Source organism: Crassostrea angulata, chromosome 2, assembly GCF_025612915.1.
Source record: "Crassostrea angulata isolate pt1a10 chromosome 2, ASM2561291v2, whole genome shotgun sequence".
In the NCBI taxonomy this organism is placed as follows: domain Eukaryota; kingdom Metazoa; phylum Mollusca; class Bivalvia; order Ostreida; family Ostreidae; genus Magallana; species Magallana angulata.
In genome coordinates this window covers 57,228,027-57,245,076 of record NC_069112.1, presented here as the reverse complement: position 1 = coordinate 57,245,076, position 17,050 = coordinate 57,228,027, and the positions used below count along the sequence as shown (strand labels likewise).

The 17,050-nt window shown below is 31.6% G+C and overlaps 1 protein-coding gene across 1 annotated transcript in view; it reads right to left on the bottom strand.

The window, feature by feature from the left end:
- The window catches only part of LOC128172587 (uncharacterized), a 65,499-nt gene extending 48,866 nt beyond the window's left edge, over window positions 1–16,633 (bottom strand). The window contains exons 1-3 of the mRNA XM_052838371.1: window positions 16,079–16,633; window positions 13,354–13,581; window positions 10,822–11,073 (exon numbers count right to left, since the gene is read on the bottom strand). Coding sequence (XP_052694331.1) covers window positions 10,822–11,073; window positions 13,354–13,581; window positions 16,079–16,130 — 532 coding nt within the window. The 5' untranslated portion in view covers window positions 16,131–16,633. The remainder of the gene's footprint in view (window positions 1–10,821; window positions 11,074–13,353; window positions 13,582–16,078) is intronic.
- Between the last annotated feature and the right edge of the window lie 417 nt (window positions 16,634–17,050).

The window sequence follows — 17,050 nt, the reverse complement described above, 5'->3', positions numbered from 1 at the left end:
TTCAGGGTTTACAAATGGGTTATGGATACTGTTCACACGAAAGAAAACCCAGTCTGTTGTCACTTTGACAGACTTTCTCTTGTTTAACGTTGTTCAATGTGTTATATATCTATATCTTTGTTATCCCTTAAAAATTGCAATGTATTTATCTGCATTACAGGTCTTATAGCAAATAAAACAGATATACTAGAAAATCATACAATTTCTAGGGATCCTGTTGAAACCAAAGCCTCATACATTCATAGATTAGTGTAATCAACAAATTATTAAATTAATAAAAGTATTTAAAACGTTTCATCCCAACAAACATATTTAACTCTTTGCCATCCACGAAAAATAGCCCCCATGAATTTAAATTAATATTAAGTACAAAATAAATAACAATTTTCATAAAAATTTTAAAAATGCATGTGATGTCTGAGCATGTGTCAATTCCATTATTTAACCAGGACCAGTTAATTACATAAAGGCATCTAACCATGGACCATGAAAACAGCCTGCAGGATGTGTTACGGTGTCATCTCTGTGAGGCCCTGGTCCCGCCTTTGCACTGTGACATTTGCCGAATACATTTGTGTAAAGCCTGTGTGGGGGAACATGTCTCAGATTCATCCAAAAAACATAAAATGGTGCCGTTTGAAATGAGGGGATCTACTGTGATATATCCAAAATGTTCAAACCATTTGTCAAAAGAATGTGAACTTTTGTGCGAAAAATGTGTCATTCCTATATGTGTACACTGCATCGTCTCTGGTAAACATCTAGGACATAAGACAAATAGTATTTTGGAAAGCTTTGAAGCCAAAAAAGAAGTCATGAAGAGAGACTTAACGATTTTAGAAGATTTATGTGCTTATCTGAGAAGGATATTGAACTCCAATGAAATCGACCCAAGTGTCTTTACCTACAACTCCGGAAATGCGGAATTCCGAAGATTTACTCCTAAACTCACTGATCATCTGCCAGAATTCACCCCCCAGAAAATTTACAGAGAACAACTTTACCAGCAATCTGGTTCACTGTCAGCATTCTCCATTACAACAAAGAAAAACGGCTACACAGTGGATGCCCCAAATGTTGTTTCATCTTCCGATCTCAGTATTCCAACAGTAGAAACAAACAGCTCATCAACCCTAAGTAGTTTGGTTTTCAAAACTGTCCTTAATGTATTTTTACTTTTGTTTCTTCCCTTAAAGATGGTCTATAATTTCCAATGGAGAAGGTACTATAATAGTTTGATCAGGAATCTTTATGACATGTGTTTAATTGTTAGAGGTGAACTTGGCTACACTATAGATTCTTTAAGTCTAGAGTTCTCTCCGTTGGATAGACCACTATCGGATGTACCACGCATCATCACCGAAATGAGCATAAACGAAAGAATACACAGTATGGCATGTTTGAATGATGATGCTTTCATAATAGGTGGTGATAACAAAGTCATGAAACTCTACAACAATCAGGGGAAACAAGTGGGGTCAATCAAAACAAAGTCGGGTAACAAACCAGGGGACATAGCAGTGACAAGGAGTGGGGTTATAGTTTATACAGATTATGATGATAGAACTGTCAACATTGTTGAAGAAGAAAATATAAAGACATTGATCAAACTACAGGGATGGAGACCTGACTGTGTCTGTAGTACCTCATCTGGTGACCTACTGATTGTCATGGACAATGACGATAAAATACAATCAAAAGTTGTGCGTTATTTTGGCTCTTCAGAGAAACAAAGTATACAGTACAATGACAAAGGACAACCTCTCTTTTCAGCTGTTAATAACTCTAAATACATCAACGAAAACAGCAACCTGGATATATGCGTGTCAGATTATGGAGCCAATGCAGTAGTAGTAGTAGATCAGGCCGGTAATTTCCGGTTTACCTACACTGGTCATCCCTCTACCTCTAAGGGGTCATTTACACCTCGTTGCATCACAACAGACAGCCAAGGTTGGATCCTGATAGCAGACTGGTTCAATCACCGTATCCATGTCCTAGACCAGGACGGACAGTTCCTCCGCTACGTTGATCAATGTGATTTATTCAGTCCATGGGGTTTATGTGTAGACATCAGGGACAATCTCTTTGTCGCTGAGTGGTTGCGAAGTAAAGTAAAGAAAATCCAATATTACACACCAACTCTCTAGACTATTTAGAACAAGAATTCTGAGAGTATTCCATAAACAATACAGGTCCCAATTTCAAAACTTTTATAAACGAGGTGATATGGTTAATCAGAGAAAAGAACAGAGGATATTCAATTTTACAGTTTAAAGTGTGAATTTGACAGATTAAAGTGTAAAATATACAGATTAAATTTTGAATTTTACTTGTTAAAGTGTGACTTATACAGAAAAAAGGGTTAATTAAACAGATTAAAGTGCAAAACATAGAGATTTAAGTGTATATTTTACAGATTAAAGTGTAAATTTTACACTTTAAAGTGTGAATTTTACAGATTTAAGTGCGAAATTTACAGATTAAAATGTAAATTTTACAGATTAAAGTGAAGAATAAATAAATGTGATGTGTATATGTGGCACAAATACGCTTCAGTTATTATAATATATATATATATATATATATATATATATATATATATATATATAGTAAGTACTTGAAGAAGAAAATGTACCTATATGCTCTCATATATTTTGGTCGCTTTATAAGGTGGGGGAGGGGGCAGAACGAAAATATTGGGAATTGGATGTTAACAGTGTACCCCTACCAATATTTAGTTATATATTTTGCGTAGGATTTTTCTTATTCTCGGTAAAAATAGTTTTCCAAAAAAGAAACAATGTCAAAGATTACATGTGTACAAAAAAGTGTAAAATTCGAATACGTAACAATAATTAGTACATGCTATTCTACCGAGGGGCCATATGGCAAAATATCTTTTGAAAATCCCTTTTAAAGTCATTGTTGCTCTGGTGAGCGATGTGACCCCATGGGCCGCTTGTTAAATAACCTTCAATCAAATCAATAGAAATTGCTTTTAGAAGTAAATAAATCATATTGCAATTGTAATTTTTATTGAACACCATGTTTTTAAGTCAACAAACATGCATATTTTTTATAAGAGATAATTTAGAGTCAATGCATGTTTTCGATTGTATATGTGTTTGTCGAAATTTGTCATTACAATAACTGATAACGTAAGGTTATTGTAATATTCTCCTTTTTATCTGCTAAACCTCTCTAAAATGCTTTTATCTAGCGACTCCTTAATTTCTTAAGAAAACCGATTGTAATTTTCAGTTTTCCAAATAAATTGACATGACTGAAATCTACTTGATCCAGTTCTAACAAGCTTATTTATCGGTCGAAACCTAAGAAAACATCACGTACTGCACCAAAAAATGGTGTTATCTGGCTCAAATTAATCTTGGCTATTTCTTTTTTTAAAGTACCAAAGTACAATTGATAAGAAGTCCATTTACAATAATTTAGTTACTTGTAATTACCCTTTACAATCGATTAGTTATTTGTTAAAAGAATGATGTAAATACAAACAATAAAACGCTTTCATTGAGGATTGCTGCGGATTTTGGAGGTAACGATCATTGTAGAAAACTGTTAATTAACCCGATGGTTTTAGCAATATCCAAAGAAAACATCTTATTGTTTGAATGAGCGCAAATTGATTTGCAGATCTATCCACAATTTAAACACCGAGTCCGGAAAGAAAAAACAAATAACTGGACTCTTGCTGCAAAAGCAACAAAAAGGTCTTCCGTTTTGATATACATGTATTAATTGAATTGTAAGACATTGCTTTCTCACATAGAAAAAAAATGGATATAATAATTATTGTGAATGAAATATCCAGACGTTACTTTCATGTAAAAAAACGAGAATGAAAAAGAGATCACCTTTTGAAGTAATTTCTGTGACAATTGGAAGTAACACCAAACCAAACAGAACAGGTTAAACATTTGTACAATCATAAGTCAATCTTTCCTCAAAGTTTTGTTGTTCTCTGCCAAATTTGAGATCTCGTTGAAATAATATTTTTTTGTCTCGGGACCGGAAACGTACCTAAGGAAGTGATTGATAAAAACAAAAGCTGGTATTTCTCGAAAATTTGCCTTGTGTACATCACTGTTTATCATGTGAGATGAAACACCCAAGAAAGTCAGTTAAACTTTGTTAAAAACATGGTTTGTTTGAACCCTTGCGATGAGAACCGGAAGTGACGGTTGACAAAATAAAACCCGTTAAACACATCTTTTATCAAACGTCTATAATTCATAAAAGCTTGTTTCAATCATTTACAGTGACTTTTAAATCTCGTGGGCATCACATTTGTAAAAAGGAAAGCTATTTGAGATATCTCACAACCGGAAGTAGAAATTGTTTGCTTTTTTAACATTGTATAGATGACACATATATGATTTTATACTGTAATATTCATTCCATTTAAAATATATAAAATAAGAAAAAAAATGTAAAGTGCTTCCGATGACGACCGGAAGTTACGTCGCACAAAACAAAATAATGTAAACACATCTTCATACCTAGGTTTATCATCCTACAAAGTTTGATTGTTCAAATCATTATCGTTTTTGAGAACTTGAGGACTCAATGTTTTATGTCTCAGAACAGGAGACGGACAAACAAAAGTGCTCAATGAAAATATAAGTTAGTATTTCTTTAAACATAAGACAAAATGACTTAATTGTCTATCAATTTATCTCCAGTTCTTGAAGTAAAACAGTTAAACATTTAAACAATTTGATTTGTTTTAAATCTTCCGGTGTGGACCAGAAGTGACAGTTGACAAAATGAAAACAGTTGAACACATCTTCTATCTAATGTTTATCATCCATGTAAGATTCCTGTCTTGATCACTTACAGTTTCTGAGATCTCGCGGTTTAAACCTTTGTTTTAAAAAAGACTACCTGAGATATTTGAAATATCTCACCGGAAGTATAATTTTTATGTTAACATCAGATAGATGACATATGTAAGCATTTATACTTAAATTTTATTTCTGTGTGAAATTTATAAAATTAAACATGTTCTTGTTCCATGTGTTAAGGGGCATCCAATGGTATGTAGGCCATGGTCCTTGGGGGTGGTCCTGAACCCCCCCCCCACCCCCACTTAAACAGAAAGTGGACAAAACTCTTGAAAACAATTGAGAGCCCCACCCCTAAACCATATATATTCTTGTTCCTTATGTCAAAACATGAAGCGCCCAAATATCTTGAAAATGGCTGAGAATCCCAACCCTAAATCAAATATATTCTTGTTCCTTGGGTTATGTTGGTTCACTCTATATATGGTAAATCACCCTTGGGGAGCATCAGGAAATTTCAGAAATAGAAATAATCAAGTTTGAAATCGTTTTGTCTGTAACGTTTGACCCATGTGGGTCTTTCCTACCCTAGTTCGTACGGAAGACTTTATTATCACCCCGATAATAATTACATCTTGTGTTTAAAATGTGACCCCGAATCATACAACAAAGTGTTGTTCAGTGAGCGATGTGGCCTGTGGGCCTTTTACTTATTCATTTTTTTCCCTTGTAGTGCCTTGCAAACTTCCATAAATTATGAGATGATTTTCGATTTGACATAAATGTACATGCAGTGTGGGGAAGCCTGACAAAAGGGAATGGGCCATCCCACCTAAATGAAATTCGTGGTACTGTGACCGTGACGGGAGTTGATTTTGTCGATGTAAATTTATTTTAAAAACTATGATATGTTATTTTGCATTACAAGTAGGCTACATGTAGTTTCTAATTTGTTTTCGAATTACGCACATTTTTATACTATGAATTTTTGGACTTTTTCGACAAGAATGTCGAGAAACCCCCATATGAATCATGTTAAATAATATTTAAAGATAAGATTAATTCAATCAAACTATGTATCAGTAATACAAATATTTCTCGAAAATTGTATGGATCCAAGCAATATTAAACTCTAGTCTCGTTCAACCAAACGCTCGGCTGACACCGTAGATCTCCGACAAGCAAGAGAGACTCTCTGCTTGTCGGAGATTTACGGAGACAGCCGAGTGCGAGTTGAACGAGACTATATTGAACTTTGGCGTAGGAATACATACGACTACAAAACATATCTAAATTGTTCGTACCATTTAAAATCTGACTTTTTTCAAGGTATTTATAATAAGTTTCCTTGAAAAACAATGCTTTAGCATACATTACATCGAATTTATCAATTTTTTTCAAGAACTAAGTCTTGTCAGCAGCGATGATTTGTGCTGAGGTCCAAACACTGTTTCATTTTCGGTTTGTCCGAGTAACTGCATAGGAGAGTTGATTAAAATTAACTCCCAAAAATCATATCTGAATGTATTTGCTAGATCCAATGGTTAATATGTTGTTCAACAAGCATCCTTATATGCAAGTGAAACATGACCCGATCACTAGAAAAAGACTTACAAGCAAATCAGGTTGAGAATAGCACTGCCTGAAAATAATACGACTACGGCGACGATGGAATAACAAGGAACTTGAACTGTGGTTTGCAAAACAGGTGGACCATGTGCTGCAAAAAGTACCATATATAAGTTTCTCTAATCAATACAGTTACATGTACATATGAGAATAGCACTGCCCGAAAATAACCAGAAATCTGTAATGACGAAATGAAAAGAAACTTTAACTGTAATATGTATAACAGGTGGATCATAACTGCAAAAAGGTATCAAATATAAGTTTCTCTAAATCAATTCAGTTACACATGAAAGGTACAACGATATTTTTTAATTTGTTTTACCTAAATTCATTCGTTTTCGTTTGTTAAATTGTGTGAGTTGTTTTTAAGTGGTGTTTACATGTACTTTTTTAGGTAATGAATTACATCACATTTAAGGATATTAATTGTTTTGATTAATTCCTGGCTGAGTTATAAGGAACCAGGAAGCAATTGCAATTGTCCAATCTTCCTTCTTTTTATATAATATCGGGTTATGCAATATATTGGTGTATATACATTGTCTAATGATAAAAAACAAGGAACATTTTACGTTATATGAATTTCATCATTAATTATTTTTCTTTCTCTGACTTATTTGGTGCTATTATAAAAATAAATTTTAGAATTGTGTAATTTCAGCTGTCACTAACATATACCTAAACTATCACTTTAATCCGATCTGTTAAATTTCTGCTCCTTTCTTTATATACAAACATAGTTTGAGATAGACCAACACCAATGGTAATTTCTTCGGTTTTCATTCCAACTCGATGTCATTTTATAAATATACTTGGGAACCAGCGAAAGTTAATTAACAGTGTGATATATCATTTCTGATTGATTTCAATTGAACTAAATTACAAAAAAGTGATTAAATTCATATGAAAAACTTAAACTTAAACATAATCTGATAATAGTAAAATTCAAATATTTGATCGTAATTGACAAATCATACATACAGTCATATCTTGGTGAAAAAAAAAATCAAAAGACAAACGCCAATCATATTTAGTTATTTATGCAGTTTTTCTATCGTTGCGGGGAAAATGCTACGCATGCACTATGGGCACTGATTAAATTAACATAAATTGAATATATAAAATGTATGTACATTCAATGCATAGGTCTCCTTGAAAGCCGGAAGCACATCCGCGAGAACATTGACCGGTCACGTGGTTACATTTTTCTCCATACAGGTAGAGACAATGTCCACATGTCCTAGAGCAATTAGGACCATATGTGTTGTTGTTGCAAACTGACATTAAATGTAAAAACAAAAAAAGTAATTTCAAACTTCGTTAATTACTTACCGAGCACAATATCTCATATAATCATAATTGAAAATGTTGACAAAACCTCGAAACTACCTGGACTTTAAAGATGCTGTAATGTAAATTCGGTGCAGATTCCACCAATCAAAATGACACTGCCATATCTTATTATATGTTATTAGCAAGTTCAGATAAGGAATTTTGTATTTTTACTGAGCGCAATTGACAAATTATAGAAGTTATAAAGTATGTGATAATTTAAATTAAAAATTATATTGTTATTTCTTTCTGCTTTACATAAAAGAACACAAACCATTTATCAGAATGTTTATGATGTATAGCTTAAAGTAATTAAATTTTAAATAGATATAGGATATTCAGAAGTTCATGTAACTACCTTAAATTAAAAATGTTTTGATTTTTTTTACTATAGATATTAATATTTCTTTCTGATATGTTGTAAAATTGAAGGTCAATAAACAAGCTCAATGAAAAAAAGTTTATGCAATAGATAGACTAGTTGCGTGTTTACCCCATCGAGTTCTCGCAAACAAACTTTAAAACTAACTTTACCTTTGACACAAATTTTGGTGAGCGTTCGCAAGCACGCGCTCTGCTTAACGCGAATTATGATTATTGAAAATGAATCAAACTGTAAAAGCCTACATATCCTCCATTCTACACTGGAAGATTTATTTTCTTGTTTGCATACGCAGATCTAATTTGCCTCTTTCAATTTAATTCATTTTTAAGACATACATGATAGAATACATGTATCATCCATATAAAATAGTTGTTCATGAGATATAGTGTTACTGGATAAACCCTAATGTATCTGTGTACATTTCTTTTTGGCTTAAAATGGGATTACTTAATTCACAAAAATAAATTACACAATTTGAACTTTAGTAAGAATTCATTGATAACGATTTGAATTATATCTGCATCCATCATGCCTGTCTTTTTTTTTTACATAAGCATGGTTGTATTACTTTTTTTTACCAGTTTTGCATTTGCTCCCTTTATATCCATCTTCACATCCATTTGGACAAGCACCATTTTCGTAATCACATTGTTCTTTTCCATAGCAAAAGCCACATACTGTATTGCAGTTCAACCCATATTCACCTTCACATGCTGTTAAAACAATACAATCAGGCTTTCATCAAAACAATTTCAAACCACAAGTGGTTCAATCGTTATAAAATTGGTAGTTATTTCTGGGATTTAAGAAGTTTTGAAGTAAAATTTAGATAAACAAAGATATATTAAATACTTTGAACAATGTAAAATAATATGCACTTGCTACTTGTAGCTTGTCTATTTAATTATTATGATTAGTTTTGCCTTTTTCAGTAAAAATACTATAAATTATTGTAGTTTCATGTGCTACTACACTCAGTGTTAGCAACACCATTAGCAAGGGGTAACCCAACCAACTGTTACATGCGCGTAAATTATGCCTACGGTTCGCCGTAGAGTTCACGTCAGCAGTAAAGTCTTCTTTAGAATTAAGACAATCAGTATAATAAAATAAGTAGTGCCCGCTTAGGTGGGTAACAGTTGAAATTGACACCTCTGGAAAACCATTGTCAACCTCCGCACTGTTTACATAATGGTATTTACCTATATTACACATAGATCCTTTATACCCCAAGACACAGCTAAAACAAGTCCCATCCACAACGTTACAGTCCCCATTCTTACAGTTATCTGGACAAGAAGTGGAACAGTTCTCTCCGTAATAACCTAAGGTCAGACAACCTATAAAAAGGAAACATAGCTATGTTTATATATTTTTTGACTTTTCAAACAAAAGATTGATCATCTCGAAATATAAATGTTCTTAATAGAGTTATTATTACATTACATCACATTACATTACATTACACCATATTGATATATATTAAGTTAACGTTCAGATATTTCAGATATTTCGAAGGAGATGAAACAGTTTAAATGTTTTATTTAAACGAAATTTTAAGCATCATAAAATACGAATGTAATCTTTCTGTACATCTTTTTCAAATTACATGACAATGAACGTGTAAGGACTTTTTTTCTCAAAAAGTGTATCAAGAAAACAGTGTGATAAAAGATATAAGCTATACAAAGAGTTCTGAAAACGTGATGTGTATAAGCAATAATTGGCTGATGATTGATGTCTTAAACGTTTAAGCCGTAAAATATGGATTTTAATACAATAACAATCCTTTTTTAAGGACTGAAGTAGTTGAAAACTTCAGTAATATCATATCTACCATAGAAATCTAGACCTGTATGATTTTAGGTCGTTAACTCCTGCTAAGGCCGACGGACCTTATTCACTTCTAAAATGGTGAATTTAATGAAAACTTTGTATGAGTTTGAGTTACTAAAGATATATTGAAATCAAATAAAACAGAATTGTATTAGATTTTTAGAACAGAACATTTAAATTTTTTTCCAATTGAACATAAAGGGTAAAAGCGTTCTTGTGAGAGAACAATAATCTAAGAAAAACATATGCAATAGATTTTCAATCCAAATTGAAAAATATGAAACTTATATTATGATTTAAATCTGATATCAATTTTAAAATGACCATGTCGTCGACTTCGTTTTTACGGAGGAACATGCCAAAGTGAGGTGTGTCCTTTTCATTCTTCAATTTTTCATGAAAATTACTGCCCTCACCCCTCATATGGTTATTTGATAACGATAATCTTACGAAACTCTATCTATTTAGAGGTAAATCAAAACAATAACATGCTAATAATTGTTAAGGTTTTGATTGTATAAATAAATGCTATTCGTATATACAATCACAATCCATGTTTCAAAATAATAATAAACATATCTGAAAGTAATTTTTTGACACCTTTCTATATGTACGTGTTGAATTGCCAATGTATCATAATGTAAAAGAAAATGTTATGAATTATTCTTTTAAAGAAAAGATACATACAATGCAACGTAATGCAACGCTAAATGTTGCGCTGCTCAAAAGGTTTACGCTTCATACAACTACGCAAGGAAAGCCTAAGATGTACACCTTTTAAAAAATTCAAAATGTGCTCTCTATTATGCTTTATGAATCTTTTAATCTTACCATAAACTTCAACCTCACACAGATCGTTAAAGGCGTAAGTAGAATATCCAGCAGGGAAGGGACGATGAGTTCTGTTGTTGTAGTAAATGACGTATCTCCCGTGTATAAGGCAAGTTACACTGATAGGGTTGGGTATTGTGGCTTTGGTATAGTTGTTGTCCTTGAAACACAGTTTCCAGTCCTTTCTGTAGGTGGTGTTTGATACGTAGATTGAGAATCCAATAAATCTATCCGTATGGGCGTTGCCTTTATCTATTAGTTCAAGAAAAACAAACACGAACTTATTTTCAGTGTAGGATACCTACAGGTCTAGCGAAAAGTATGTCTTTTAAAAAATACAAGCCCAAACTCTGAACGAAACAAGGGTGTATGTTTGTTTACACTCGATGGAAGGAGCACATTTTTGATATAGAATCGACTTTATACACTGATATACACTAATAAAATTTGACGTCATGAAGCCTTATGTAGTAACGTTTTTATACGTGGTTTTATTTTACAGAAAATGTTCAAATCTTTTCGACAAACCTAAGATTAAAATGTATTAAGATGAAAACACCTCAATTATCGTTATTTGTTTTCTTAATTATGACATTTTTAGGCTTAATTAAGTGATTAGTTTATTTTAGTGTTGTAAAGTTTAGGATATATTGATTTTTTTTTTTATAGAATTTTTGGATAAATTGAGAGAGAGAGAGAGAGAGAGGATAGAGAGAGAGGGAGAGAAAGAGCGAGAGAGAGAGAGGCAGCTTCATTTTATTTTTTCTTATCAGGATCTTTTCTATTTCCTAAATTAACGTTATGATTCCTAATTTTTATGTTTTCATCTCAACCTTCTTTGTCTTTTGATATATTTACTTATCATCATTAATGTCTAATTCTAAAAACAAAACTACAAGATCTATATACTAGTAGGCATGTAATGATGCAAGTGTTATATAGAGAATATTACATACCCTTTTCCATATCACACCCTGTATCAGCCCGAGATTCCAATATCAGCCCGAGGGCCGAAGGCCTGAGGGCTGATATTGGTCGAGGGCTGATACAGGGTGTGATATGGAAAAGGGTATGTATTATTTTATTTATTACATACTTACTAATAACATACAGAAAATAAAAACAATTTAGATTAACAATCTAGTTATTGAATCTAACAAATCCAGCGTAACATAATCAGTTTTTTCACTTACAGTGTCGTTGAGTCCACACATGTTTTCCAATTAACTAAGTCTATTTCCAAGCAATTCGAATGTTCTTTCATTGAGATCCATTTTAGTTTTACCGTCTGCAAATGTACAGAAACGCCGAAGCGGTAAAAAGCAGAGGTGTTCCGAAAAGAGTAACTATAATACGGCCCATTACTGAAAGAGTAAAAACCAGAGCAGTTCCGCAAGGGGTGCGATACGGATCCGTATCAGCCCTGTAGATCGATATCAGCCCTGCAGAATCCGTATCAGCCCCGGAGGCTGATACTGGTGTTATAAAGTTATCTGTATCGCATATGCAAAAACACTGTATTTATTAGTAAGTATGTAATAAATAATAGTAACTGTTTCCGCACATTTATTTATCTCACCACAGTGCTATCATTTCTCTGTAAAAGTAAATGTAAAATTTGATTGTTCAAACTGTGACCATACCTTGACTTATAACAAATACCTTTGGAACTTTTAAAAACTCTCTGAAGTAGTGTGAATTTTAAATCGAGCAAACCACGACTTATGATACAAAGTTAGGTCAAGAGTGGATTTTTCTTTCGAACATTACTTCACTCCTGAGACCAACTCTCTGCTGATGGGGATAACAGTTTGATCAATATAGGATCTACTCGAAATAAATAAGCTTAAAAATCCGTTGTAATATTTGGCATATTTGATGCTAAAGGTGTTAAAGAGAACACTTAATTTTATACATTCCCTGTTGGAAATTAGTGAGGTCCACTATATGTAACCCAGGAATTTAGTATAACGGCCAAAATACTTTATAAAAGAGGAAGTTGGAATTGGTCCTGGGTTCTTCAGGTAAAAGTCGTAATCCTAAAAAGTTTACAGAACAGATGAACGGATAACCGGATAAAGAATTTAAGGCAAATCGTGTGGTTAGAGATGATGGGTTGATAACAAAATCATTTTTCCACATTATGCGCATCAATAATTATGTGACTAGCAACTACAACTTCTGTATATATTGCACATAATATTGATCTGAATTTTAGTCAACTGAAAGGTATTTTATAGATCACAAAAAGATCACTGAATGGAAGAATTATGCCATTTTTTAGTTTAAAGTTAATTAACTTTTTTGATGATCCAACTTCATACTGTGTTTATTGTGGTTATATATATATATATATATATATATATATATATATATATATATATATATATATATATATATATATATATATATATATATATATATAGTTGCATGTATCCAATTTGAACAAATAAATATGCTTAACATAAATATATCCAGATAAATAATATACAAAATACACCTTTTACTTCTCCATTGTTAGTTGATAGATACCCCATGCGATATTTTCCGTTCTGTATTGTATAAAAACGTGATGCAAGTTTCGCACATCTCCCAGATCTACCCGCCATTCTGCTTCTGATTGACCATTTGCTGATATCGCACACTGTCCTCCTCTAGCGGACAAATCTGACTGACGTCCGTCAACAGCCAATCTTGCTGCCCATGGTGTGCCGTGATAAGGATGACGTTGCCAGGCAAGTCTACTCAGAGTAATATTTTCTATTAAAAAAGTAAAAAAAAAAAAAAAAAAAATTGCGATTCTCATAAATGTTGTGTCTCAAATAAAAGGGAAAATTTTAATTTTTCCCTGAAAAAAATCATTGGAAAAAAAACCCCCGTATTTTTATTTCAATAATTATTTCAATAAAGGTGCATCATATTTCTTTGGTAAATTTCAATCAAGATATACAGCAGACATCTTTCGTTTTAAAACTGTGCAGTATTTATTAAGGATTCCAGATTTACTTGTAAAATTATAAAAATACTAGTACCCCGGGAAAAGCGACTCAACAAGCAACAGAAATTGTAAAAAGATCTAAGAAAATGGGATCCGAGCAATGGCTGTTGTGAACAATTTTAGTCATTCATTAAAAAAGGGCGTCATTCGAGCTTTCTGTTTCTCTCTTCAATATTGTTGTGATTTATCATAAACTTGAGTATTTGTGAAATTTCTTGAGTGAAAATATACATCATATGCATTTTCGAAAATGCACTTGACTTTTTGTTAAAATGATAAATTATTACTGGCATTTAAGATAACTATTGATGTAAAATATTGTAAAACCAGTGCTCGTGAATTCTCTTTGAAGACGATAATTTGCATCACTTAACAGTCTTTAATAAAATTGTATAATTCAAGTTTAATTAAAACTTTACAGTATGATATCCATGACACTGTAATTAAATTATAACAAAATAATGAACATTTAACCATTGGTTTTTGATAAATCTAGGTTTCATCATATTTGACAGAGGTAAAAGTAAATAAAAATTGTGACCAAATTCAAATCTTTACTATGAAAGAAACACAAGTTACACATTGTGCAATGATAAAAGGCTAAATTGTACAAAAGTCACGCGTATTCCATTCATATATAGGTTTCGAAATAATCAAAATCCCCGGTACATCATTTTTTTAATGCTGTTACATGTAGTGATTGTATGGTATAATTTGCGTTATTTTCTTAAGATAATGGAATTTTTGATATTTACTTTTTCATTATGTTAAGCCATTGTTTTGCCTATTTTAGAAATATTTCAAAATATTGATTTCATCGGTGTTTCGTACTACCTTAAGTATTCATGAGTTTTTATTAGTTTTTAGAAACAACTTCTGCTTAAACATGACTGTACTTAATGGTGAGCAAAATTCCCAAGTTATTAATGTCAGTGTTTTTTTTTTAATAGTGTATTCCATAGATTGCATCCTAACGATAATGTTTCATGTGATTTGATGGGGTATTAATACATTTGGTGTAATGTCATTTCAAGGAAATGCAGATCATGATTTCCGGGAATTTTTCTAATATATCAACTTACAGGGTTTTCATGCGAATTGCACTTAACTTTCCCATTCTCTCTCCATATTAATATTCATTGGCATTTATTTCATGTCAGTAAATCAGCGCATCGGAAATTAATTTATTAAATTACTTTGGAATATTATTTGTAAAACAGCGGTATTTCCCATTCATACTGATCTTTAATATATATATATATATATATATATATATATATATATATATATATATATATATATATATATATATATATATATATATATATATATATATATATATATATATATATATATATATATATATATATATATATTCTTACTTTGCAGCATGTTTCAGCCCTTTGCTCATATTCTCAGAATAATACATTTTTCATTGGGAAACACTTAAACTAATGGTATTTTATCAATGAGAGCCAAATACATAAAATTCTGAAATCAGATCGTATTCAATTTCAAATAACAATTCTTCACAATTATAAGAGATATGAGGCTTTTACTTAAGGGTTCAGATTGAATGCACTTACTGCCACTTAGTATGTTCAAATTGCCAAAGACTTTAATCGATGCCAAACAAATATCATTTTAAAGGCTGAATGGTCAACACATTATCTTCAGATTTTCTTTAAAATTTTCATTTTTTTTTTTTATCCATAAAATATTCTTTAGAGAACTTTAATATTTTACCTTTGTGATACCGTATATCAGGTATTTTTCGCGATGATTTAACTATAGCTTTTTGCGCGACATCTTTTAAATTGCAAAATATTGAGAAAGTAGAAATTATATCTTGTATTATTTTCTAAAGGACACTTTTAAAATCGCGAAATATGACTGACTTAAAACTCTTCTCCGCGAAAAGCTTTCTGGCAATATCTTACTGGTACATGTAAGTATTTAATATGAGTAATTCCAACTCTCTAATCATTATGTACATATCAAACTGTATTTTATGTTTCGATCTTTTTGAAATCTTTAAAGCTGTTTTTAATTTTTTTTATTTTTAACTCCTCTTACCTAAGAGGATAATTATTTTTTAAATTTTCCTAATCTTAATTATTATACACTTGTTCAACTATTTGTACCTGTCATTAATAAACTAAACATCTATTGTTTAAACGAAATATTACTGCAATAGTATTGTTAGATATGCTAGAAGATAAATACAAAGAATTAATAATTTTGAATCCATTCACTTACCATATGTATTCACAGTCAAAAACCGTTCGATGAGTAGGGCTATCAAAATCATATCATTACACCCAATGTAGTTTGGCCTCGAGTGGTAAATATCGACCCATCAAGAGAAAACAAAAACAAACATGCTTTATAATGTATATTGAATTTAAAGTTCATTAAATTAATGAAATAAAAAACACTCTAATGCATCTCAAACTAAGCATGGATCAAATGCGTGTACCAACATAAAGTAAATGCACCACTTTTAATGTCATAATAAAAGAAAACACTTAATTAAATTTGCAATAAATTAAATTGGTACTTAAACTGTGGCGACATCAGCTTAGTTTGTAACCGAAATATAATTTATAAAAGTTGCATAATACAAATGAATGTAGTTAAAAGAACACATCTATTATCTACATACGATTTCATAGTGTTTCAAAGAGAATCTTACCAACGTATCCACCAACTTATATTACCCAATGAACCCAGCAAAAACAGAATATATGTAGTACACTAATATTTCCGTGTCCAATGATCGTTGTTACTGGTCTTCTTCCTGTCTATGGTAGGTGCTATTTAGTGGCTTTTTGTTAGTCTGGATGTGTCATTCTGTGCATATGTACATTTATTTGCTGTTAGTATTAGGATATATATTAATACGTTCGTTTATTGTTTATCAAAACTTTGAAAATGATACAAAACGTACATTTGTACCGTACATTTAACATTAACAAATAATTCGAAGGTGCGACGAATTTTAACGCGAGAAGATTGTCCTAATTTTTAGTTTAAAATATACCAACTTTTCATTATAATTATCAAATTGCGGAAGTTTAAAGCATGACTGGGGTTTTGCATAAATTTTCTTTGTTAAAATTGAAAAAAAATTAATTGAATAAAAATAGTTTTACACTGTATTTTCCAAAAAGTTAATGTTCATCAAAGTAAATGACAACGACCACCAGACCCTTTTTTAGCCACATTTGC